This window comes from Sorex araneus, chromosome 6 (assembly GCF_027595985.1).
Source record: "Sorex araneus isolate mSorAra2 chromosome 6, mSorAra2.pri, whole genome shotgun sequence".
NCBI lineage: Eukaryota > Metazoa > Chordata > Mammalia > Eulipotyphla > Soricidae > Sorex > Sorex araneus.
The window spans coordinates 77,572,844-77,591,035 of NC_073307.1; the positions used below are offsets into that span (position 1 = coordinate 77,572,844).

The 18,192-nt window shown below is 50.7% G+C and overlaps 1 protein-coding gene across 1 annotated transcript in view; it reads left to right on the forward strand.

The window, feature by feature from the left end:
- Nucleotides 1-5,285: 5,285 nt before the first annotated feature.
- The window catches only part of HS3ST3B1 (heparan sulfate-glucosamine 3-sulfotransferase 3B1), a 46,891-nt gene continuing 33,984 nt past the window's right edge, over nt 5,286-18,192 (forward strand). Inside the window, exon 1 of the mRNA XM_004603978.2 lies at nt 5,286-6,105. Coding sequence (XP_004604035.2) covers nt 5,591-6,105 — 515 coding nt within the window. The 5' untranslated portion in view covers nt 5,286-5,590. The remainder of the gene's footprint in view (nt 6,106-18,192) is intronic.

The following is an 18,192-nucleotide window of genomic DNA, read 5'->3' on the forward strand; positions in this document are numbered from 1 at the left end:
ACTCCGCAGCTGTTAGGAGAGATGAAGTCATGAAATTTGCTTAAAAATGGATAGACATGGAGAGTATCATGCTAAGTGAAATGAGTCAGAAAGAGAGGGACAGACATAGGAGGACTGTACTCATTTGTGGAGTATAGAATAACATAACATGAGGCTGACAACCAAGGACAGTAGATACAAGGGCCAGGAGGATTGCCCTATAGCTGGAGGCATGCTTCATGAGTGGAGGGGAGAAGGCAGATGGAATAGAGAAGGGATCACTAAGAAAATGACAGCTGGAGGAATCAGTTGGGATGTGTGCAGAAAGTAGATAACGGACCAAGCATGATGGCCTCTCAGTGTCTGTGTTGCAAGCCATAATGCCCAAAAGTAGAGAGAGAGTATGGGGAATATTGTCTGCCATGGAGGCAGGGGGTGGGTGGGAAAGGGGGGGTATACCAGGGATATTGGTGGGGGGGAATGTGCACTGGTGGAGGGATGGGTGTTTGATCATTGTGAGATTATAACCCAAACATGAAAGCTTGTAACTATCTCATGGTGATTCAATAAATTTTTTTAAAGAAGACACTAGGTACTTTACAGTTGGTAATTTTTTTCTTTGGTCATATTTTCAAAGCTATTCATAGTTGAGTTTTAGGGATCTGTGTTCTCGCACCAGTGTCAATTACCTTCCATGGTGTCTCCAGGCAATCTGAGGAGCATAGAAGGAACTGGAGAAAATAATACATTGGGGGAGCAATCTAATGTCTTAGCACTGATAGGTGGACTATTTTTGACACCCCAGCCCTGAAGAGGCATAGGGAATGGCCATTCCAGATCCTGGTGTTAGTAGGGTTCAGTGGAGAGCAGACTGGGACAAGAGCCATGGCTTCCAGCTGAGGGGAGGGAAGCAGTCACTCAAGCAGGAGACTTGACTGTTATTTTTTTTTTAAATTTAAACACTGTGATGTACAAAATCGTTGGTAATAGTTTCAGGCATTCAGTGTTCCAACACTAATCCCACCGCCAGTATGTCCAATGCCCCAGTTTCCCACCCACTCCTGAAGCCTGTCCCTTTAGCAGGCATAGATTTACTTCATATTGCTTGATACAATAAAATGGCAAATGGAATGATCAGAAAATAGATCAAAAGTAGTCACTTATGATAATTGCTACATCTCACCGTGGTGTTACTAAAGTCGTCGTCTGAGGATTTATTGAGCTGGTTGGTGCTGGGTGAACCTTCTCTTTTACTGTTTTTTACTTATTGAGCTTGTTTGGCATAAATGCAACTTTCCCAACAAATTTGCTGTACTTGTACTGGGCTATCAGTACTGTGAAATTTGAAGGTGTTGCACAGCTGCGTGTGTGGCCACGGGTTCGCTCTAGAACAGTGGAGCTGGAGAACTATGTGTCAGAGGGTTTGGGGTGTGGGGCGCAGTTGGGCCATAGGGAAGGTTGGGAAATCAGTCAGCCCTCATTCTCGGAAGGTCTTAGAGGTTTAGGACAATTTGGCAGCTTGGCGCCTTGATGCGTTTTGCCTGAGGAGCTGGGCCGCTGTGTGCCAGACTCATCAGTGGGTGAGGACTGCCGGGCAGTCTAGGTTTTGCTCTAGGTATCCTCCCCGGCATCTTCACACCAGTCCCTGCCACTCACCAGTGCACAAGTAAAACAAACCTTCCAGTCCCTAGCAGGGTGCAATATGGAGGAAAGATTTGGAATCCACCCACAACCTTGACGTTTTAGGGTGCAAGTCACTAAATCAAGCAGAAAATCAAATTTCTTTTTTTCTATAAAATGAGAACCATTCATTCCATCTCTGTGATTTGCAGAGAAGTCCTCCTACTGGAAACATAGAAGAGCTCCAGAAGTGGGGCAGAAGCCCACTAGAGGCTGAGGCTGCGTCCCACAGTGGCCTCTGGTGCTCAGCCTGGAAGCCTCTCCTCGGGGTGGATGGGGTAGGGAATGGAGATCCTTCCAATTGCCCTGGCTGGGAACTTCTAATCTACCCAGAGGCCTCTGCCGAGCGACCTCGAGGTCTCTGACCCTCTCTCTGCGCTGCGAGGAGAAGAGGGCTGGACGCCTACGTGGCCTGGACTTGGGCAGCCACAGGAGTGTGAGGCAAGCTGGAGAGGAGAGAGGAGGGCACGGTTCCGTGGAAGGACTTGCCCTGCCAGCTCCGCGGAGGCTCCCGTGAGCTGTGGGCGTGTAGCGGGGGGAGGGGGGAGGGGTTGGGAGGCGCGGAGGGAGGGAGGGGGAGCGCGCAGCTGCTGGGCCCGGGAGGGGGCGTGAGGGTGGAAGAGCGGAGGAAGTCCCTGTTCCGCCGGCAGGAACCGGGGCTCGGCCATCCGTTCAGCAGCCCCCGGAGCGTCCCTAAGCCCGTCGGGAATGGGAACGGGGCCAGGCGCCTTGTCCAAAACCAGGGTCAGGAGCTTCAGGCGGGAAGCAGCGAGAGGATCTTTGTGCTTAAAGCCCTCATTTTGCAGATTGCAAATCTTAAGGCAGGGTGACGACGAGCTAGGGTCCCAGGGCAGGTGTCCGCCGCGGGGCCTGGGCAGAGAATGACCCCCGGAGCGGTCTCCTGTCGGGGCAGAACCCTTGAGTCCTGGGGGAACATCGATCAGCTCGCGACAAAGATCCCACTCAAAATAAAGCACAGACCAGAAACCGTGTTGGAATCGAGTTAGCCCCGATTTTCCCGAGTGGGCATCCTGAGTGGTCAATCCAAAGCAATCCTCCGGGGCTCCCGCTCGCTTCTGCCGCCGGGGCCGGGGTGAAGACTCGAGGCCCCGTCTGAACCGGGTTCGACCCTCGGGAGAATGGGAGAGGGCGCCTGGGTCCCGCGGGCCTCGGGCCCGGACGTGTCCTGGAGCGGGTCCCAGCTATCTCGGGGGTCCGGGCTGCAGACCCAGCTCGGGGGCTGGCCCAAGGGCCCAAGTGCCGGCCCGGAAGACTGCGGGTGCGGGGACTCCGGGCGCTGTGTCCCGCGCAGTGCAGACGCGCCCGGCGCTCCCTGGAGGGTGCGGGACCCTAACAGACGCCTCTGGCGCCCTCCGGGAGGGTGCGGGACCCTAACAGGCCCGAGGCCTCCTTTCCTAGCGCTCACTCTTCTCCTTTTTATCACGCTGGACTTTCTAATACAGAGTTCACGCAGGCACAATTTTTATTAGGATTCTGAAACTCAAGCAAACCAATCCCCACGACTGCCTTCTGAGAGTCCCGCTCCGGCAGCCCAGAAGGCAGGCGCACGGCGCCTTCGATTCGGAACCGCACGCCTCGCGCATCGCCCCCTGCCCCGCGGCGGACGACCCCGCGCTCCGGCCAGCTGGACTGCGGCTACTCCCCCGAAGTGATGGGAAGGAAGGCGCGCTCTCGGGGCACCTTGCCCTCCTTTCCAAAGTGAGTGGGGAGAATCTGGCCGATGCTGAGAATATCCTCGTGGTTAGTAAATTTAAGACAATGGTGAATTAATTAAATTGAAATTTAAGCGTCACTGACGAAGAACACAAACGTTGGGCGAGAGCGGAAAAGTCAAGCTGAAGCTGCCCTTGCGACTGCACGGGGGACGAGACCCCGCCCTCCGAATCCCCTCTGCTCCGACGTTTCCTGGCTAGGTTCCGGCCAAGGCAGCTCAAAGAGCTCGCGGGCCGCGGGCCGCGCGGCTGGGGGTGGCCGCTCGGGCCCCCAAGTTACCCGGGTCTCCCGCACGGCTCCGGGGCCGTTCGCCGAGGTCCGGGGGCGGCGGGTCAGAGGGTCCGGAGCCCGGGGAGGCGGAGGCCCGTCCCGCTCCAGCCTCTTGGCTGCATCTCCGGGCGCGGCCCCGCAGCGCGTGGGAACGTCTCCAAGGAACGGCCTGCCCAAGGCGCAGGCGTCAGGTGGCCCAGGCATGGGGGTCGCAGGGCCAGGGTGCTGGCACGAGAAACTTTCCAGACACCCCACGCAGGAGCGCGGGGACTCGGCTGGCCGGTTACTGATACGGGAGAGCATCTAGCAAGGGATTGCGCTGTCGCCCGCGGGCCAGGCCGTTTGTGGAAGCCAGACCCCTCTCGCCCCCGCCCCAGGAAGGTCGTTTTACAGAAGAGAACAGGAGCCTGGAGCAGACTTGGACTATAAATAAAAACAACTCGGGATCTATGTGCTTCAAGTTGACATTTGACTCTGAAAAATCGGCGGTAAAAAACACCTAGTAATTAGAATGACAGCAAACTAAACCATCTACTTAAATGAAGACTAATTATGGCTTTGATGTTTTAATCAGGGAAAGGGGGATATAGAACATTTTCTTAAATTTAATGTCACCCGGTTTTCATTTTTCAACGACCAGGACACTTTTATTTATTTGTTTCCTACAAGTGTTTATCACTCGCTCCCTCAACCTTTCGCAAACCGCATAGGTTAGAAATCTAGGAATATTTTTTTGAGGACAAGTTTATTCAGATACTAGTTAAACGGCAGAACGCGAGAACAGCTTCTGGCAAAAGAGTGACATAAAAAAAAAACAAACTGACAATGATTTCCAAACACGTTTTCTACTCAAAGTGTCAAACTTCTCGAATGGGTGCTTGGTCTGGAAATGCCCTCCCACCCCCGCCCCACGCGCACCCCACCCCATTCCATCACCTCCCTCTCCTGGCCTCTGGATTGGGGTCCTCTGAGTGAGACTGGGCGGGTTTTAGAGGATGCAGGAATCTCTGTTTGATTCCCTCTCCTCCAACTTCCCCTTAACACACACACACACACACACACACACACACACACACACACACACACACGCGTGCGCGCACACACATGCGCACACGTACACACGCACACACATGCACACACACACACACACACACACGCGTGCGCGCACACACATGCGCACACGTACACACGCACACACATGCACACACACATGCACACACACATGCACACACACACGCACACACACGCACGCACACACATACACGCGCGCGCATACACACGCACACCCCCTTCGCCACCACTGAGTGTGGGTTCGTGTCCCAACATCCGGAATAGTGCGGTGCAGGCCGGCTTGGAGGGAGGGACGCGAACACGTGGCGGGGGTCCCAGCGTGCCGCTCGGTGGGCTCGGGCTTCTCAGCGCCGGGTCACCCCAGCATCCTTCCCACCATCTGCTCCTGTCACCAGCTCGCGGCTCCGCCCCTTAGGGCCGCCCCTCGCTCTGCAGCCAATCACAGTGCCGGGCCCCTCCCCGCAGCCCCCGTATTTGCATGATACCGCGGGCCTCTGGTTGGTGGAGTGGTCCGTCCTTCCAAGGCCGGCCCGCCCCCGCACCTCGCTTGGCGCTCGCTTCCTGCGCAGTTCTCCGAGCTCGGCCGCGGGACGCGCCGCGCTGCTCTCCCGCCTGCTCCCTGCGCCCGCTCGGCGGCGGAGCGCCCCGTGTGCCCCGACCGGCCGCCTGCCGCGCGGCGACAGCTCGACTTTCTGTCCGCGCGTGACTGCTCGGGGCGGCATGTCCAGCGCCGCCGGGGTGAGGGCAGTCGCGGCGCCGGCGGGGTCGGGCGCGCGGGGAAAGTAGAAGCCCACCGCGACCCCCGCGGCGGAGAGCCGGGCCGAGCCATGCCCCGCGCCGCGCTGGCGGCCAGCGCATGGGCCCGAGCCTGAGCGGCGGCCGGCCGTGCCCCGATGCGCCCGGCGGGCTCCCGGCGCCGCTGAGGAGGCGGCTCGCGCTGCTGCTCGCCATGCTCTGCGTCTGGCTCTGCGCGCTCCTCGCCGCCTGCGCCGGGCCCTGCGCCGCGGCCCCCGGGCGGCCGCCCCCCGACGGGGCCCCCGGGCGGCCGCCCCCCGACGGGCCGCCCCCCGGCCTGCCGCCCCCCGACGGGCCGCGCCCCGGGCTGCCGCCCCCCGACGGGCCGCGCCCCGGGCTGCCGGCCGGGGACCCCGCCGAGCCGAGTCCCGGGGCGCCGGGCGCGCCCGGCCCGATGTCCAGCTTCCCGAACGGGCCGGGCCGCAAGCGGCTGCCGCAGGCCATCATCGTGGGCGTGAAGAAGGGCGGCACGCGCGCGCTGCTCGAGTTCCTGCGCGTGCACCCCGACGTGCGCGCCGCGGGCGCCGAGCCACACTTCTTCGACCGCAGCTACGACCGGGGCCTCGCCTGGTACCGGTGAGTACTGCCCGGGCCCAGGACCGGGGGAGCAGGGAGGGGCGTCGGGAGGGCCGGCGGCCGGGTGACAGCCCCGCCGTCAGTGCAGCTCGGCCCGCGCCGTCCCGGCCGCCCGGGGCCCCGCTTCCGCCTCGTCGAGGGAGAGCTGTGGAACCCCAGGAGCGGCCCCGAGGTCTCCCCGGAGTGCGGGCGGCGGCTGGGCCACTGTCCCTCCGGAGCAGACCCCAGCGAGAGTCGAGCCCGGGCCGTGCTTCTCCCCTCGGGCCAGGTCCCGCGCGAGCGGCGGTGCGTCTCCTGCCCCGACAACTTCTAGCAAACTTCTGCGTCCCATGAGACGGGGCGGGGGGCGATGGCGTTCCGCGGCTGCTGCCCGGCGTCTGCGAGCTTCAGGGGCGCCGTCCTTTTTCCCGGGGCCGAGGAGGGGCCGACCGGCCGGCGAGGGGCCGGGCCGGGCGAGGGCCGGCGCGTGGAGCGCTGCTGGCCCCTGTCGGGCGGACGCGCGCACTGCGGCCGGCGGCGGGTGCGGGGCCGGGGCGCGGGTGGACACCGGAGTCTCGCCGTGCACGGCCCCGAAGTGTGTTTCCGCAGGTCGGGGCGTCCTGGGACCGGATCTTTCCTGGCCGGGTTGTGGGTTTCCTCCCGAGGACTGAGGCCCGGAACGGCCTTTTCCGTAGCCGCCGCCCCTCCCCGGGAGCTGCTAGTTCTGCCGAACTTCGAACTTGGCGAGGTCTCCAGACGCAAGCTTTCGGGAGCTAGGGGCTGCGGTGGCCCCGGCCCAGTGCTTCCCGCGCCCACCCCCCGGCCCCCATATCCGTCCAGGCCTAGTTCGCTCTCAGGGGACTCAGGAGTCTGTTAGCTGAAGGCGAGAGTGCAACAGAACCTGCACCCCATCCCCTGGAATTCGGGGGGAGTAGAAGCGACGAGAGGGCGATGCTGGGCTAAGCTGCTCCCTCCAGCCTCCTCCTCCCCCCTTCTGTCCCTGGTGTGCGATTTCTGTCTGCAGTTGCTGGGTCTGGAGGCCTGGCCAGCCCTGACCGCGCGCCCTCCCGAGCTACAGGCTTAGGTGATAGGAATAGGGTTCTGGGAGCCGCGCTGAAAGAGGTGGGATCAGTGTTCCCATCTGGGCGGTGGGCACTCTACGGATCTCGCATGTCCAGGGGGCCTGGAAGCGCCTTCAGAGTCAGTCAGACGGCTGACGGTGGTCAGCCCCCGTCCTGGGGACTCCGGCCCTCACCCAGGACGGGCTGCGAGTCGCAGGCAGAGTCCTTGGAGGTTCCGGACCCGTGCGTGCGCGGGGGCGGGCAGGAACCAGCTGGGAAATAACAGACTTCGGGGCGTCTGCCGCCTTTAGGGGCGCCTGGGCAGGCTGCGGAAACCCCCCGGGAAGACGCACGCCGTCTCGGCCTGCTCCTCCCGACCCTCCGTGTCCTTTAGGACGGACTCAAAAACGCTGAATAAAGAACCGCGTCGCGCTGGGAGCGCTGCCCGCGAGAGCCCAGCGGCCCTGGCGCGGAGACGGGGGACTGGACACTCTGGGCCGGGCCGGGAGCTCAGCGTTCCCCGTCTTCGCCCGACCAGGAGCGCCCGCCGCGGGGGGAGCCACTTCCCCGTGCGCGTTGCCCGTGCGGATGTCCCCAAGCGCCGGGCGTGGCTGCAGGATTAGTGCATATTTTTAAGGGCGGGGGGGGGGCGAGGGGGGGGAAGAGAGTCTTTTGAATGCCGTTTGCTTAATTACACTCTGAAAAATCATGAATGAAAACTATTCGGGATAATTGGGCAGATTCATGGACCTGATTATTTTGAAAGCGGTCGTGGTAACTGTGAACAGGCTGCACTGGGACGGAGACGGGCAGCACCGCTCCGCTGCCCGATGCTTGTCCCCCTCCCTAGGGGACTCGGGGCGTGTTCGTCCCGGTCCAAGCCTCCTTGCTCGCCCCGACTGTGCTCCGTTCTACCGTCTTCTGTTCGTGGTCTGTGAGAAGGAGCGGCAGATAGCACAGGAGTGTAAATAATAATTAACCAGAGCGAGTTGCAGTTAGGAAACTTGGCTAAAGCAAGTTCTCACAAATCTCATATAGAAGAGACTGGAGACTTTGTAACGGCATTTAGGTATTTTGAAAACATTTCTTAAAAGCTCTGTGCACGGCTGGTTTAATGTGAGCGTAAGCGCGTCCTTTGGAGATCTTTGCCTGTGTCCGAGTGAGTCGTTAGTGGGGCTAGTGCTAGTTATGCGAGTGGCCTACGCCGGGCTCTGGGCATGTTGGCGTGAAATCTCGAGTGTGATTGCGGTTCCTTTCACTCGGGCTGAAAAGGCGAGGTGCATAGGTGCCCTCCGCTCTTGGTCCCACAGAACCCAGCTTGGTGGCGCCGGATGTGGCTTTCCACTACCCTGTCCACTGCAGAAATCACTACCCGGACGCAGCCGCCCTCATCGATTGCTTCAGCTTGAGGTTAAAACTCATGGAGTTCCTTTTCCACTTCAATTTCCACCTCTGCCGCGAATCAGCCCTGCCAAACTTCACAGGTGCTGGGAGGACCCGCCTGGGGGCTGGGAGTACTGTCGGTGAAGCTGGCGTTTTCCGGTGGTGCTGCCATGTGAAGGTTTTTAAGAAACGTGGAGCTTGGGTTCAGGAGAATCGCCTGTAGCCTAGCTGGAGAACCATCTCAGCATACAGCCCATTTAGGCTCTGAATATTGGTTTCAACTTTGGCTTTTGAACAAAGATCAAATGAATAGTAAGTCTCTCTTTTTTATTTGACTTAGTTTGGTAGATTTTTCCAGTGAAATAATTACTTTTACTGATGAGAAAACAGTCGCAGAGGGACTTCAGATGGGGCATTAATTGAAACAAATATTGTGTGATTATTTTCTATACAGAAATATGCCTTGGATTCTTACAGAGGCAAGATCCTTCTCACATCTTTACTTGGACTGTACTTTCATTTTTGGTTACACAAATTAGGCTGACACTAATGCAGGGAGCAAATTTTTAAATGTGCTCGTGTGTGTCTGTGTGTGTAGTGTAATACTGTCAGTGGCAGACACGGAATGTTTTCCCTATGTGCCAGACACTGTTTCAAGTTTTATAGGATTAGCAAATTTAATCCTCATTACAGTCCTCTGAAGTGTAGGTAGTTTACAGGCAGGAGAAGCTAAGCAACTTGTCTTAAGTCTCACAGCAAGTAAGTGGCAAAACTAAAACAACCAGTCAGATAGACCTGCCCCAGAAATCACGCTGGTCCTTGCTTCCAGGACCAAACATGATGTTGGTCATAGATGAAGAGTCAAAAACTATGAAGGTTTGTTTCAAAAGGTTTGTTTCCGTGGCCCCTTTAGTGAGCTCAATGTAGATTGATCCTTTTGTCAATCACTTCAAAAGACTGTTGGCTCCAGAAAAAAAAAATCCAGTTGGTTTATAATTAGAATGAGAATTATACCACTGTAGCAGTTTTATTTCTTGTCTTGCATAGGACAGAGTCAAGGGGTCATTACAATGACAAAAATATCTCTCAAGTATAAAGGCTCAGAAAGCCTTAGCTGGTGCTCCTACTGAAAAAACATGTATTCCCTTCCATTTGCCCTTTTACATCTGAGGAGGTATGAGAGGGTGTGGAGTTAATGGATATATTCCAAAACTTCCTGGATTGAATTTATTAATTTAAAACAAGTATAGTGCCCAAATTGAGTTTGGAAAATGTGTACTTAATAACTAGAAGATAATCATTACTAAGGATATGGGTTTATTTCTTTAGATTGTGCAGTAATTCAGTATCTTTAGAAATCTCTCTTGAAAGGAAATAACCAAAAATAGTTACTTTTAATTTAAGAAATTAAGCCCAAAACATCACTTTTTGCTCTTCTTTTCTAAAGCTCTTGATAGCAAATGACCAAGATTTTTTTCTCTATGAGAACTTGAAGATAAGATCTAATTGGGGATAATCTTTGCAAAGATTGCATTCTTGGAGTCCGGAGTCCTGGAGTTAAACTAAGCATGGCACTCACCTCTAGCAGCTGGTTGAAGACCAAAAATCTACATTTACATGCAACAATTTGAAATACTAACCAGCATGTTACAAAGCTGTCAAGATTTATTATCAATACAGTGTAGCATGTGTTGAACTCTGTTTTTAATTAAGCACCTAAATTAGGCCATAAAATGGTTGATTAATCTTTCACAAGTTGAGGGGAAAATATAACAAATTAACCTAATCATAAGTGTTTTACCAGATATTCTGAATTAAAAAAATGATAAATATTTAATAGCAATTTATTGTTTGTTTTATATAAGTAAAACCCTGAAATAGAATAGTTAATTTGCACTTATTGTTTTACAGATGATGTTTTATTGAACTAGGGTCTAAAACTTAGGTTGCAGTCTAGATTAAAAACAAATTAGATATTCTTATAATTTAGGAATTAAATGCTTACTAAATTAGTTTTTTTGATGGAACTGATATTGAAAATTTGTGACGTTTTATTTTTTTAATTAGGTGTTTTGTCTTTGTTTGAAGAAGAACTTAGTTTTTAAATTATTTTTCCCTAAGAAATTAATATGCAAATAACCTTCCATTGTAAGCTTATTTACTCTTTGGTTTAAAACATTGCAGGACATACTGTTTTCTGATTATATAAGATGGTCCTATGAGTCACGGAAGTAAAATGAATTAAAAGCATTAGAATGTAAAACACAATAGGAATTTTTTTAAGCCTACTAATCAGCTAATACCATGAATCAGGAAAGTGGCTTTCCTTAAAGTTTCTTTAAAGAGCTAAAAATATGTAGCCAAAATAACTTGCTGACTGATTTCTTTTTCAGTTTATTTTAAAATACTTTTATGTTCCCACTCTATGAGCATGGAAATTAAGTGGATTGTGACAGAAACACAAAATGTCGTCTCTCTGGGCAGAGTATAATGAGCGGTTCTTTCACTGTGAATTGAGTTAGTTTTCAAATAGGACTTTACTCCCCTTTCCCAGTCTGTCATTTCAGACAGTAGTAAGAAGGGGCATTTCAGCCCTGAACTGTTGGGTTAGTCAGAAATCCCAGCAAAATGAATTCCCCAAATATGTGGTGAATTTTCAAGGGTAATGAATACAATATGCTGCCTACCTCAAATGGAAACATTTACCATGACTGAAAAGAAATGGGATACTGATATCTTTAAAAACTGCTTGTAAGTAGAGCATGAAACTTGTAATAGTTAAAGCATTACCTTGTCAGAATTCTCATAATCTCCTCAAACTAGTCCAAAATAAGGCTAAAATCAAGTATAACTGATGTTTTTGTGTGTTGATTTTCTTTCTGATTTTAGTTTTGGACTGAGGAGCAAATTGCCAGCCTAATTACCTGGTAATTTTAATGGCAGTTAAGAAACGTATGTTAAAATGCTGCCATATTTTCTTTACATATGGGTTAATTTTTTACACTAAATTTTGTCTTAAATTGTTTATTTCAGTACACATTTCTGAGACTTAATGTTACACCTAGCAGATTACTGCGTCATTCATATCATTTACTTCCTTGTGTCATGGCTGTAATGTTTCAATAGCAAAGCTGTCCTGCAGAATTTGCCTCCACAAAAAAAACAGCTCACAAAAATTTAGTTGATCTTTGGAGAAAGGGTTTGTTAGAGTTAGCCAGGGAAGAATTTGTATTTTTCTAGCTGCATTATAACATTATGCATGTGTTATACATTTATGTACACCCACATAAAATTATAATCACTGTGACTGTCGATAAATTTGTTGAAGAACATTTTTCTCCTAAATATAGCAAATGTGTTAAAATCACATCAGGTTTAACATCAGTCTGGTGATTTTGATCTTAAAGTTGACATGTGTGCCTAGACTAGTCAGTACTTTCAAATACCTTTGGACTAGAGAGTGAACAGTTGTCAACAAGTAAATTGGGGGTATACGATTCAAAAACTTGTTTTCTCCCAAATCTTAGCTACTTGGTGACACCCGTTAGAAATTCATAACAGTGGAAGGTTGTTCTTGGCAACCGGAGGTTGGTTGGGGCAACAGATGGGGTGGGTAAAACTTGGGAAGAGAAAGGAGAAGCAGGAACACGCTTGGCTGGGGGCGGGGGTGGGGTAGGGAAAGAAAGCCCTGATATTCGCGTCCGACGTGGCCCTGCGAATGCCACGTGTCTGTTCTTTCTGGAAGGGTGACCAAGGGCAGAGGAAGTGGCCCCGCGGCTGCCCAGCGCGCTTGAACCATCGCAGGGATCCTCTGGGCGCGGACTGTCGGCAGTGCCTTCTCCGGCAGTCCCCAGACTGCCGCTCCCAGCCCAGGCACCAGCCTCACCTGTCGGTGCTGAGCCAATCGCAGCCGTGCTCGTGGCGGTGGGCGGGACCGGCGTGTGGGACCACCCTTATTGGCCAGAGCCTCCGCCTTCCGGCCAATGGGCGCCCGCGGGGGCATGGGGCGGGGACCGACGCGCTGGGGCTGGTGTGGAGCTGCCTCTGGGTCCTGCTGCTGAGTCGGGGAAGTGGGGCTCTGGGGTGGGAAGCCGGTGGCTCAGTGTTCAGCGGGCATCCTTTCCCCCTTACTACTGCTCTCTTTCCCTACCGGGGGAAAGAAAGCGATTCCTCAGTCACCCGCAACGGGACCAACAGGACATTCGGCAGATAACCAACGTTTCTTTCATCCCGCGGCTCTTTGAGAGAGAAGCGGAAAAGTCCTCCCTCCGGGAAAGAGCCCCCGCAATCCCCCCCCCAAGCGCTCCATCTCTCCCCCCAGGTGCTTCTGAAGGTCCCCCCCCCCCGCCCCCTCCCTTCACCAGCGGTCCATCTCTCCCCCCAGGTGCTTCTGAAGGCGCACACGTTCACGCCAGGCACGACCTTTTCTCAGTCCTGGTGCGTCCCCACACGGGAAGGAAGGGATCTGGAGGACCCCCTGTGCGCTTTCAGCCTGTGACCCGGGCTGGTCAGCTCACACTCTGCAGGCCGAGCCAGCATGTTCATTGTGCCCCGAAAGGTGGAATGGCAACTCAGAACGTTTTGCATTAAGTATTTATTTTGTCGTGGAGTTTGTATGAGGCCACGATATCTCCTGAAAGTTTTTGTAGAGGTTACAGCGATGACCTATTAAAAAAGACAGGAAGCACACCTGGCTCTTAAAGTAGTCCCCCGGGAGAAGATGCACTCCGAGCTGGTAATCAGGGGTGTAATCGCCTGCAGATCACTCCTGCTGCCTCTCGCCCGGCTACTCCTCCTGTATATGTGGTTCTTAGGGTCCCTGGTGCCCTTCAGTCTGACTGTCTGATTGTTCTGGAGTCTCTAGGCACTTAGCTTTTGCTGGTGCTGCCAGTTAACACAGATATACAAAGAAGTAAACATCCTGTTCCCAGTGAAGAGCTTTTATAGAAGCCCCAAGTGAGTGAGTGTGCAGAGAGGGGGTTGGAGAAAAGTGAGGTAGAGAAGTTAAGTGATCCCTGCTTAGCCACTGACTGGAATACGTAATGGAGGACCCTAAAGGCAACCATTTTTCAGTCTTTTTCTATAGGCAAGGAATAATATTCTTTTTAAAAAAATTTTATTGAATCACTGTGAGATAGTTACAAGCTTTCATGTTTGGGTTACAATCACACATTGATCAAACACCCATCCTTCCACCAGTGCATATTCCCCACCACCAATATCCCGGGTATACCCCCCCCTTTCACACCCTCCCCCTGCCTCCATGACAGACAATAAGGAATAATATTCTTAAGATAATGTTGACTATTTGTTCTTCATTTAGTAGTCTGTACTGAACATTTAACAAAAAACTGTGGTGACTTTTAAAGAGTAATTTTAGGTTCACAGCAAAACTGAGTGCCAAGGCAGAGTTCCCATCACTTCCCTACCTTCATACCTGGAGCTGCAAGACTGTGGACACTGTCAGCGACCCACCTGGCTTTGGCACTTGTTACCATTAGTGAAGCTACTTTGACAAACCCTAATTATTCAAAGTCTATAGTTTATAAGAGAGTTTGCTCCTGATGTCACATATTTTATGGCTTTTCACAAATGTATGCTGACATGTGGAATAGTTTGCTCTATTAGCACACTTACTTTTTTTTTTTATCAAATGCTGCTATGCCAGGCAACAGGACATACTAAGTAAAGAGACATAAAATAATTCTTAAGTTATCTCTTTTGGTCAGTGAACTAGAGTCTATGGGGTTTTAATGTGATTTGAACACTCTCATTTAAAAAATCATTAGTTCTGGCAAGTCACTAGTATATCTAAACATTCTGAAGAAAAGAGGGAGCATGTGATAAAATTGTACAAAAGAAGAGAGATGTGATTTTATTATATTTACTTCCCCCAGGAGATTTTCAGAGGCAGCTAAGGAGATAAGGAGAGGGATTTTGTCAGTTACTATGTGATGCAATTGGAAAAAATATCTTAGCCTTAGTGAGGGCCTGCCTACTGTATTCACACAAGTGACCTGTTTTATTTGCTCTTACCTGTGATACTTCTTGCATTTTTTAAGAAATGCAGGTATTGAATCCAGGATCTCATACATGGAAATAGGATGTTTTACCACTGATCAACATTTCTGGTCTCACTTAACCTCATTGTGCAAAGGAGAAAGGAAACTCAGATAGATTGCTTAAGGTCAAACTATTATATCTATAGGTGACTTCAGCCTTTATAATCCAAAAAGAAGTTAGAATATCTTTCTGGGGACTCTTTGACTGTTCAGACCATTTTTTCAAAACTTCTATCTATGTCTGAATGTTTTGTTGTTTTTCCTCAAATCACAGATTTTTCTGCATCAAACTGCACTGTAGCACTGTCATCCTGTTGTTCATTGATTTGCTCGAGCAGGCACCAGTAACGTCTCCATTGTGAGACCTGTTACTATTTCTGGCATATCGAATATGCCACGGTTAGCTTGTCAGGCTCTGCTGTGTGGGCGGGATGCTCTTGGTAGCTTTCTGGGCTCTTGGAGAGGGACGGAGGAATCAAACCCAGGTCGGCTATGTGCAAGGCAAACACCCTACTTGCTGTGCTATCGCACTAGTCCCTGCATCAAACTATATAAAAAAAATATTTCCTCCTTTTTTTTGTCCTTGTATTTGTATTTCTTTTTGCTTCCCACACCTGTTACCCAGCCTCACTTGTTAGCGGGACATGTGAATGGTGACTGTCTTGAATGTTATCTGTGACTATGTCACTCAGACATGACTTCCACATAACAACTATCACTTTGAGTCAATCTATTAGCTCTGAATTCGTTGATAGTTTATGTCCCACCTTAGCATGCAACCTCCTTTCTTTGTCTCATTTGATGACCCATCTTTTCTTTCTACCTGTTCAATAAAGTTACCCAACATGTCCAGAACTTGGGTTGGCGCTGATTTTATAACTTTTTACCTATGAGTGACACTCTTTTCTTTTTTTTTGGGGGGGTGGTTGAGGTGGGGGTGGGAGTTGGACCAGGGGTCACTCCTGGCTTGGGTTCTTAGTTTTCAGGATCTCATTGATTCTCTCCCTTAGTCACCCTTACCTTATACTCTAAATACTCTTGGTTTGTTCAACTGTGGGAGCATCCTGTTTGATACTGTCCTCTGTAGCTGTATAGGAAAACATTTGCCTAGGGACTGGAGAGATACAGCACAGCAGTTAAAGCATTTGCTTTGCACACAACCAACCCGGGTCTCATCCCCAACATCCCATATGCTTCCCTGAGATCATCAAGAGTGATCCTTGAATGCAGAACCGGGAGTAACCTTTAAGTAACCTGGTGTGTCTCCAAAGTGAAAAAAAGAAAAAATGTTTACTTATAGAACAGGCTCACTAACTCTGAGTTATATCTTTGCCCAAGAAGTTGGTCCAGATTTTGTAACTTTTTACCTATAAGTGACACTTTTCTTCTTTTTTGGGGGGTAGGGGGTGGGAGGGGGTGAGCGTGGGGATTTGGGCCAGGGTTACTCCTGGCTCTGTATTCAGGGATTATTCCTGGTGGTGCTTGGGAGAGACCATATGGGATGCCAGGGATCAAACCCCAGTTGGCTGCATTTAAGGCAAACACCTTACCTGTTACACTATCTCTCCAACCAAACCGTTTCATGGTTACTTTTGTATTCTTTCCTTTTAAGCACCAATTCATGAGGCTAAGAATGATGATGAAAAGCTGAAGTGTATGCTTTGCATAGTGGAGGCTCAGGTTTGATCCCTGACACTGCATGGGTCCAGGAATGCGATCCAGAATGACCTGTAAGCGCCACTGGGTATGGCTTACTCCCCTGCCCCTCACAACCCCTAAAGAAAAACTTAAGGAAACAAAATCAAGCAGCAGTTCAAGAAACTTCGTCCTCACAGGGAGAAATGACTTGATTTGTAGGAACATCACTTCACCACTTCTCAGCATGTTTACTACTTTTCCCAAGACTTTCCTTCATTGTTTCTAAGAAGTGTCATGTCATTATTTTACCAATAAATCTGGTCTATGTTTTTTTATTCACATACTTATAGAAAAGTGTAAAGATCAGAGGCTTCAGCCTGATGAGTTTTCACAAAGTGAAGAACACATCCATGTGGCAGCAGATCAAGAATCCCCAAAGCCACACTCATTCTCCCTTCTGTCATTTTCCTTGTCCCTATAATAACTGTTCTCTTTTACTTCCACACATTATTTTTGCCTATTGCAGATATTTTTTTATCTTGCTTTTTGGGTCACACCAGCGATGTTCAGGGTTCCTCCTGGCTCCTGACTCTGCACTCAGGAATCACTCCTGGCAGTGCTGGGAGGACCATGTGGGATGAACCCAGATCGGCCACATGCAAGACAGATGCCCTGCCTGTTGTACTATTGCTCTAGCTTTAATATTGTGGAACATAATGTAAATCAAATCCTAGAGTTTCAAGAACGTACATTTTCAGTTTCAAGAACATGTAAATTAATGGCTAATTGGGATATTTCACTTGATAATGCAGATTTCCGTTTGTTTGTTTCTTTTTCTTTTTTTTAAATAAGGCAATTGCCATGGCTGGAAAGAGAGAGCAGCTTCCTGGGTGGTGACAAAGTGTCATTTGACTCAGGTCCCACTACTCCTTAGTCTCATGCTAGATCAGCTTCACTCATTTTTTTGCCTGCCTGGTCCTTGATTAGGGTTACTGCCAGAGAAAGGAGCTACAAACTTTCTGCCACTTTGTAAGGTTTGCACTATTTTAGAATTAGGTCTTCACAGTTCAGTTTGTTATGGACATTCTTAATAGATTTCGGCACCATCCCATGCCTCTGTAAAGATCCTAAGACAGGCTGTATTGAAATATGGCATCTAGATGCCATTTACAAATTAGAATCACTACCATGTAAAAACCATTTTTAGTGAAATGCAGCTTCCTGCATATTTTGCAGGGCATGGGGGAACTGCATGGGGCACCATACCTACTTGCAGGAATGCTCAGGGTTTACTCCTGACTCAAGGGACCATGTGTGTGCAGGGAATTGCACCTGGGTCAGCTGCATATTTAAAGCAAATGCCTTCCCTATTGTGTGCTCTCAATGGATCTCTACTAAAATTGAAAAAAGGAAAAAAAGGTTTTTCGAAGGAATGCTGTGACCTTTACAAATCATGTAATGTTGTTGGTATCCCCATGTGTGCCACAAAACTGGAGCCAGGGCAGTGCTCAGTACCCTAGAATGTAGGACTGCATTCTTTCCCACGCCTGTTACTGCTGGTGACCTGTTGCACGTGACCACTCCTGCCAGGCCCATGCCTCCGGCCATGTGATTTGCAGTAGCCACACCGGTCGCTACCTTTTTTAGTGAGTTCATTGATTAGATCATTGAATATCGCAACAATGGCACTAGTTGTTTTAAGAAATTAACTCAGAAGTTATGCTCAGATTTTGTATTAATCACCTGAACATAGCTTATAGGTAGTCTGCGGACTACCTTTGAGAAGTACTGCCTCACACTTTCTTGGTGGGGGTTCTGGAAGGTCCAGAATGATAGTACAGCAGATAGGGCTCTTGCCTTGCATGTGATTGATGTGGGTTCCATATCTGATACCACACATGGGCCCCCAAGCCTGTTTGAGCACAGAGCCAGGAGTAACCCTTGAGTAACACCACGTGTGACCC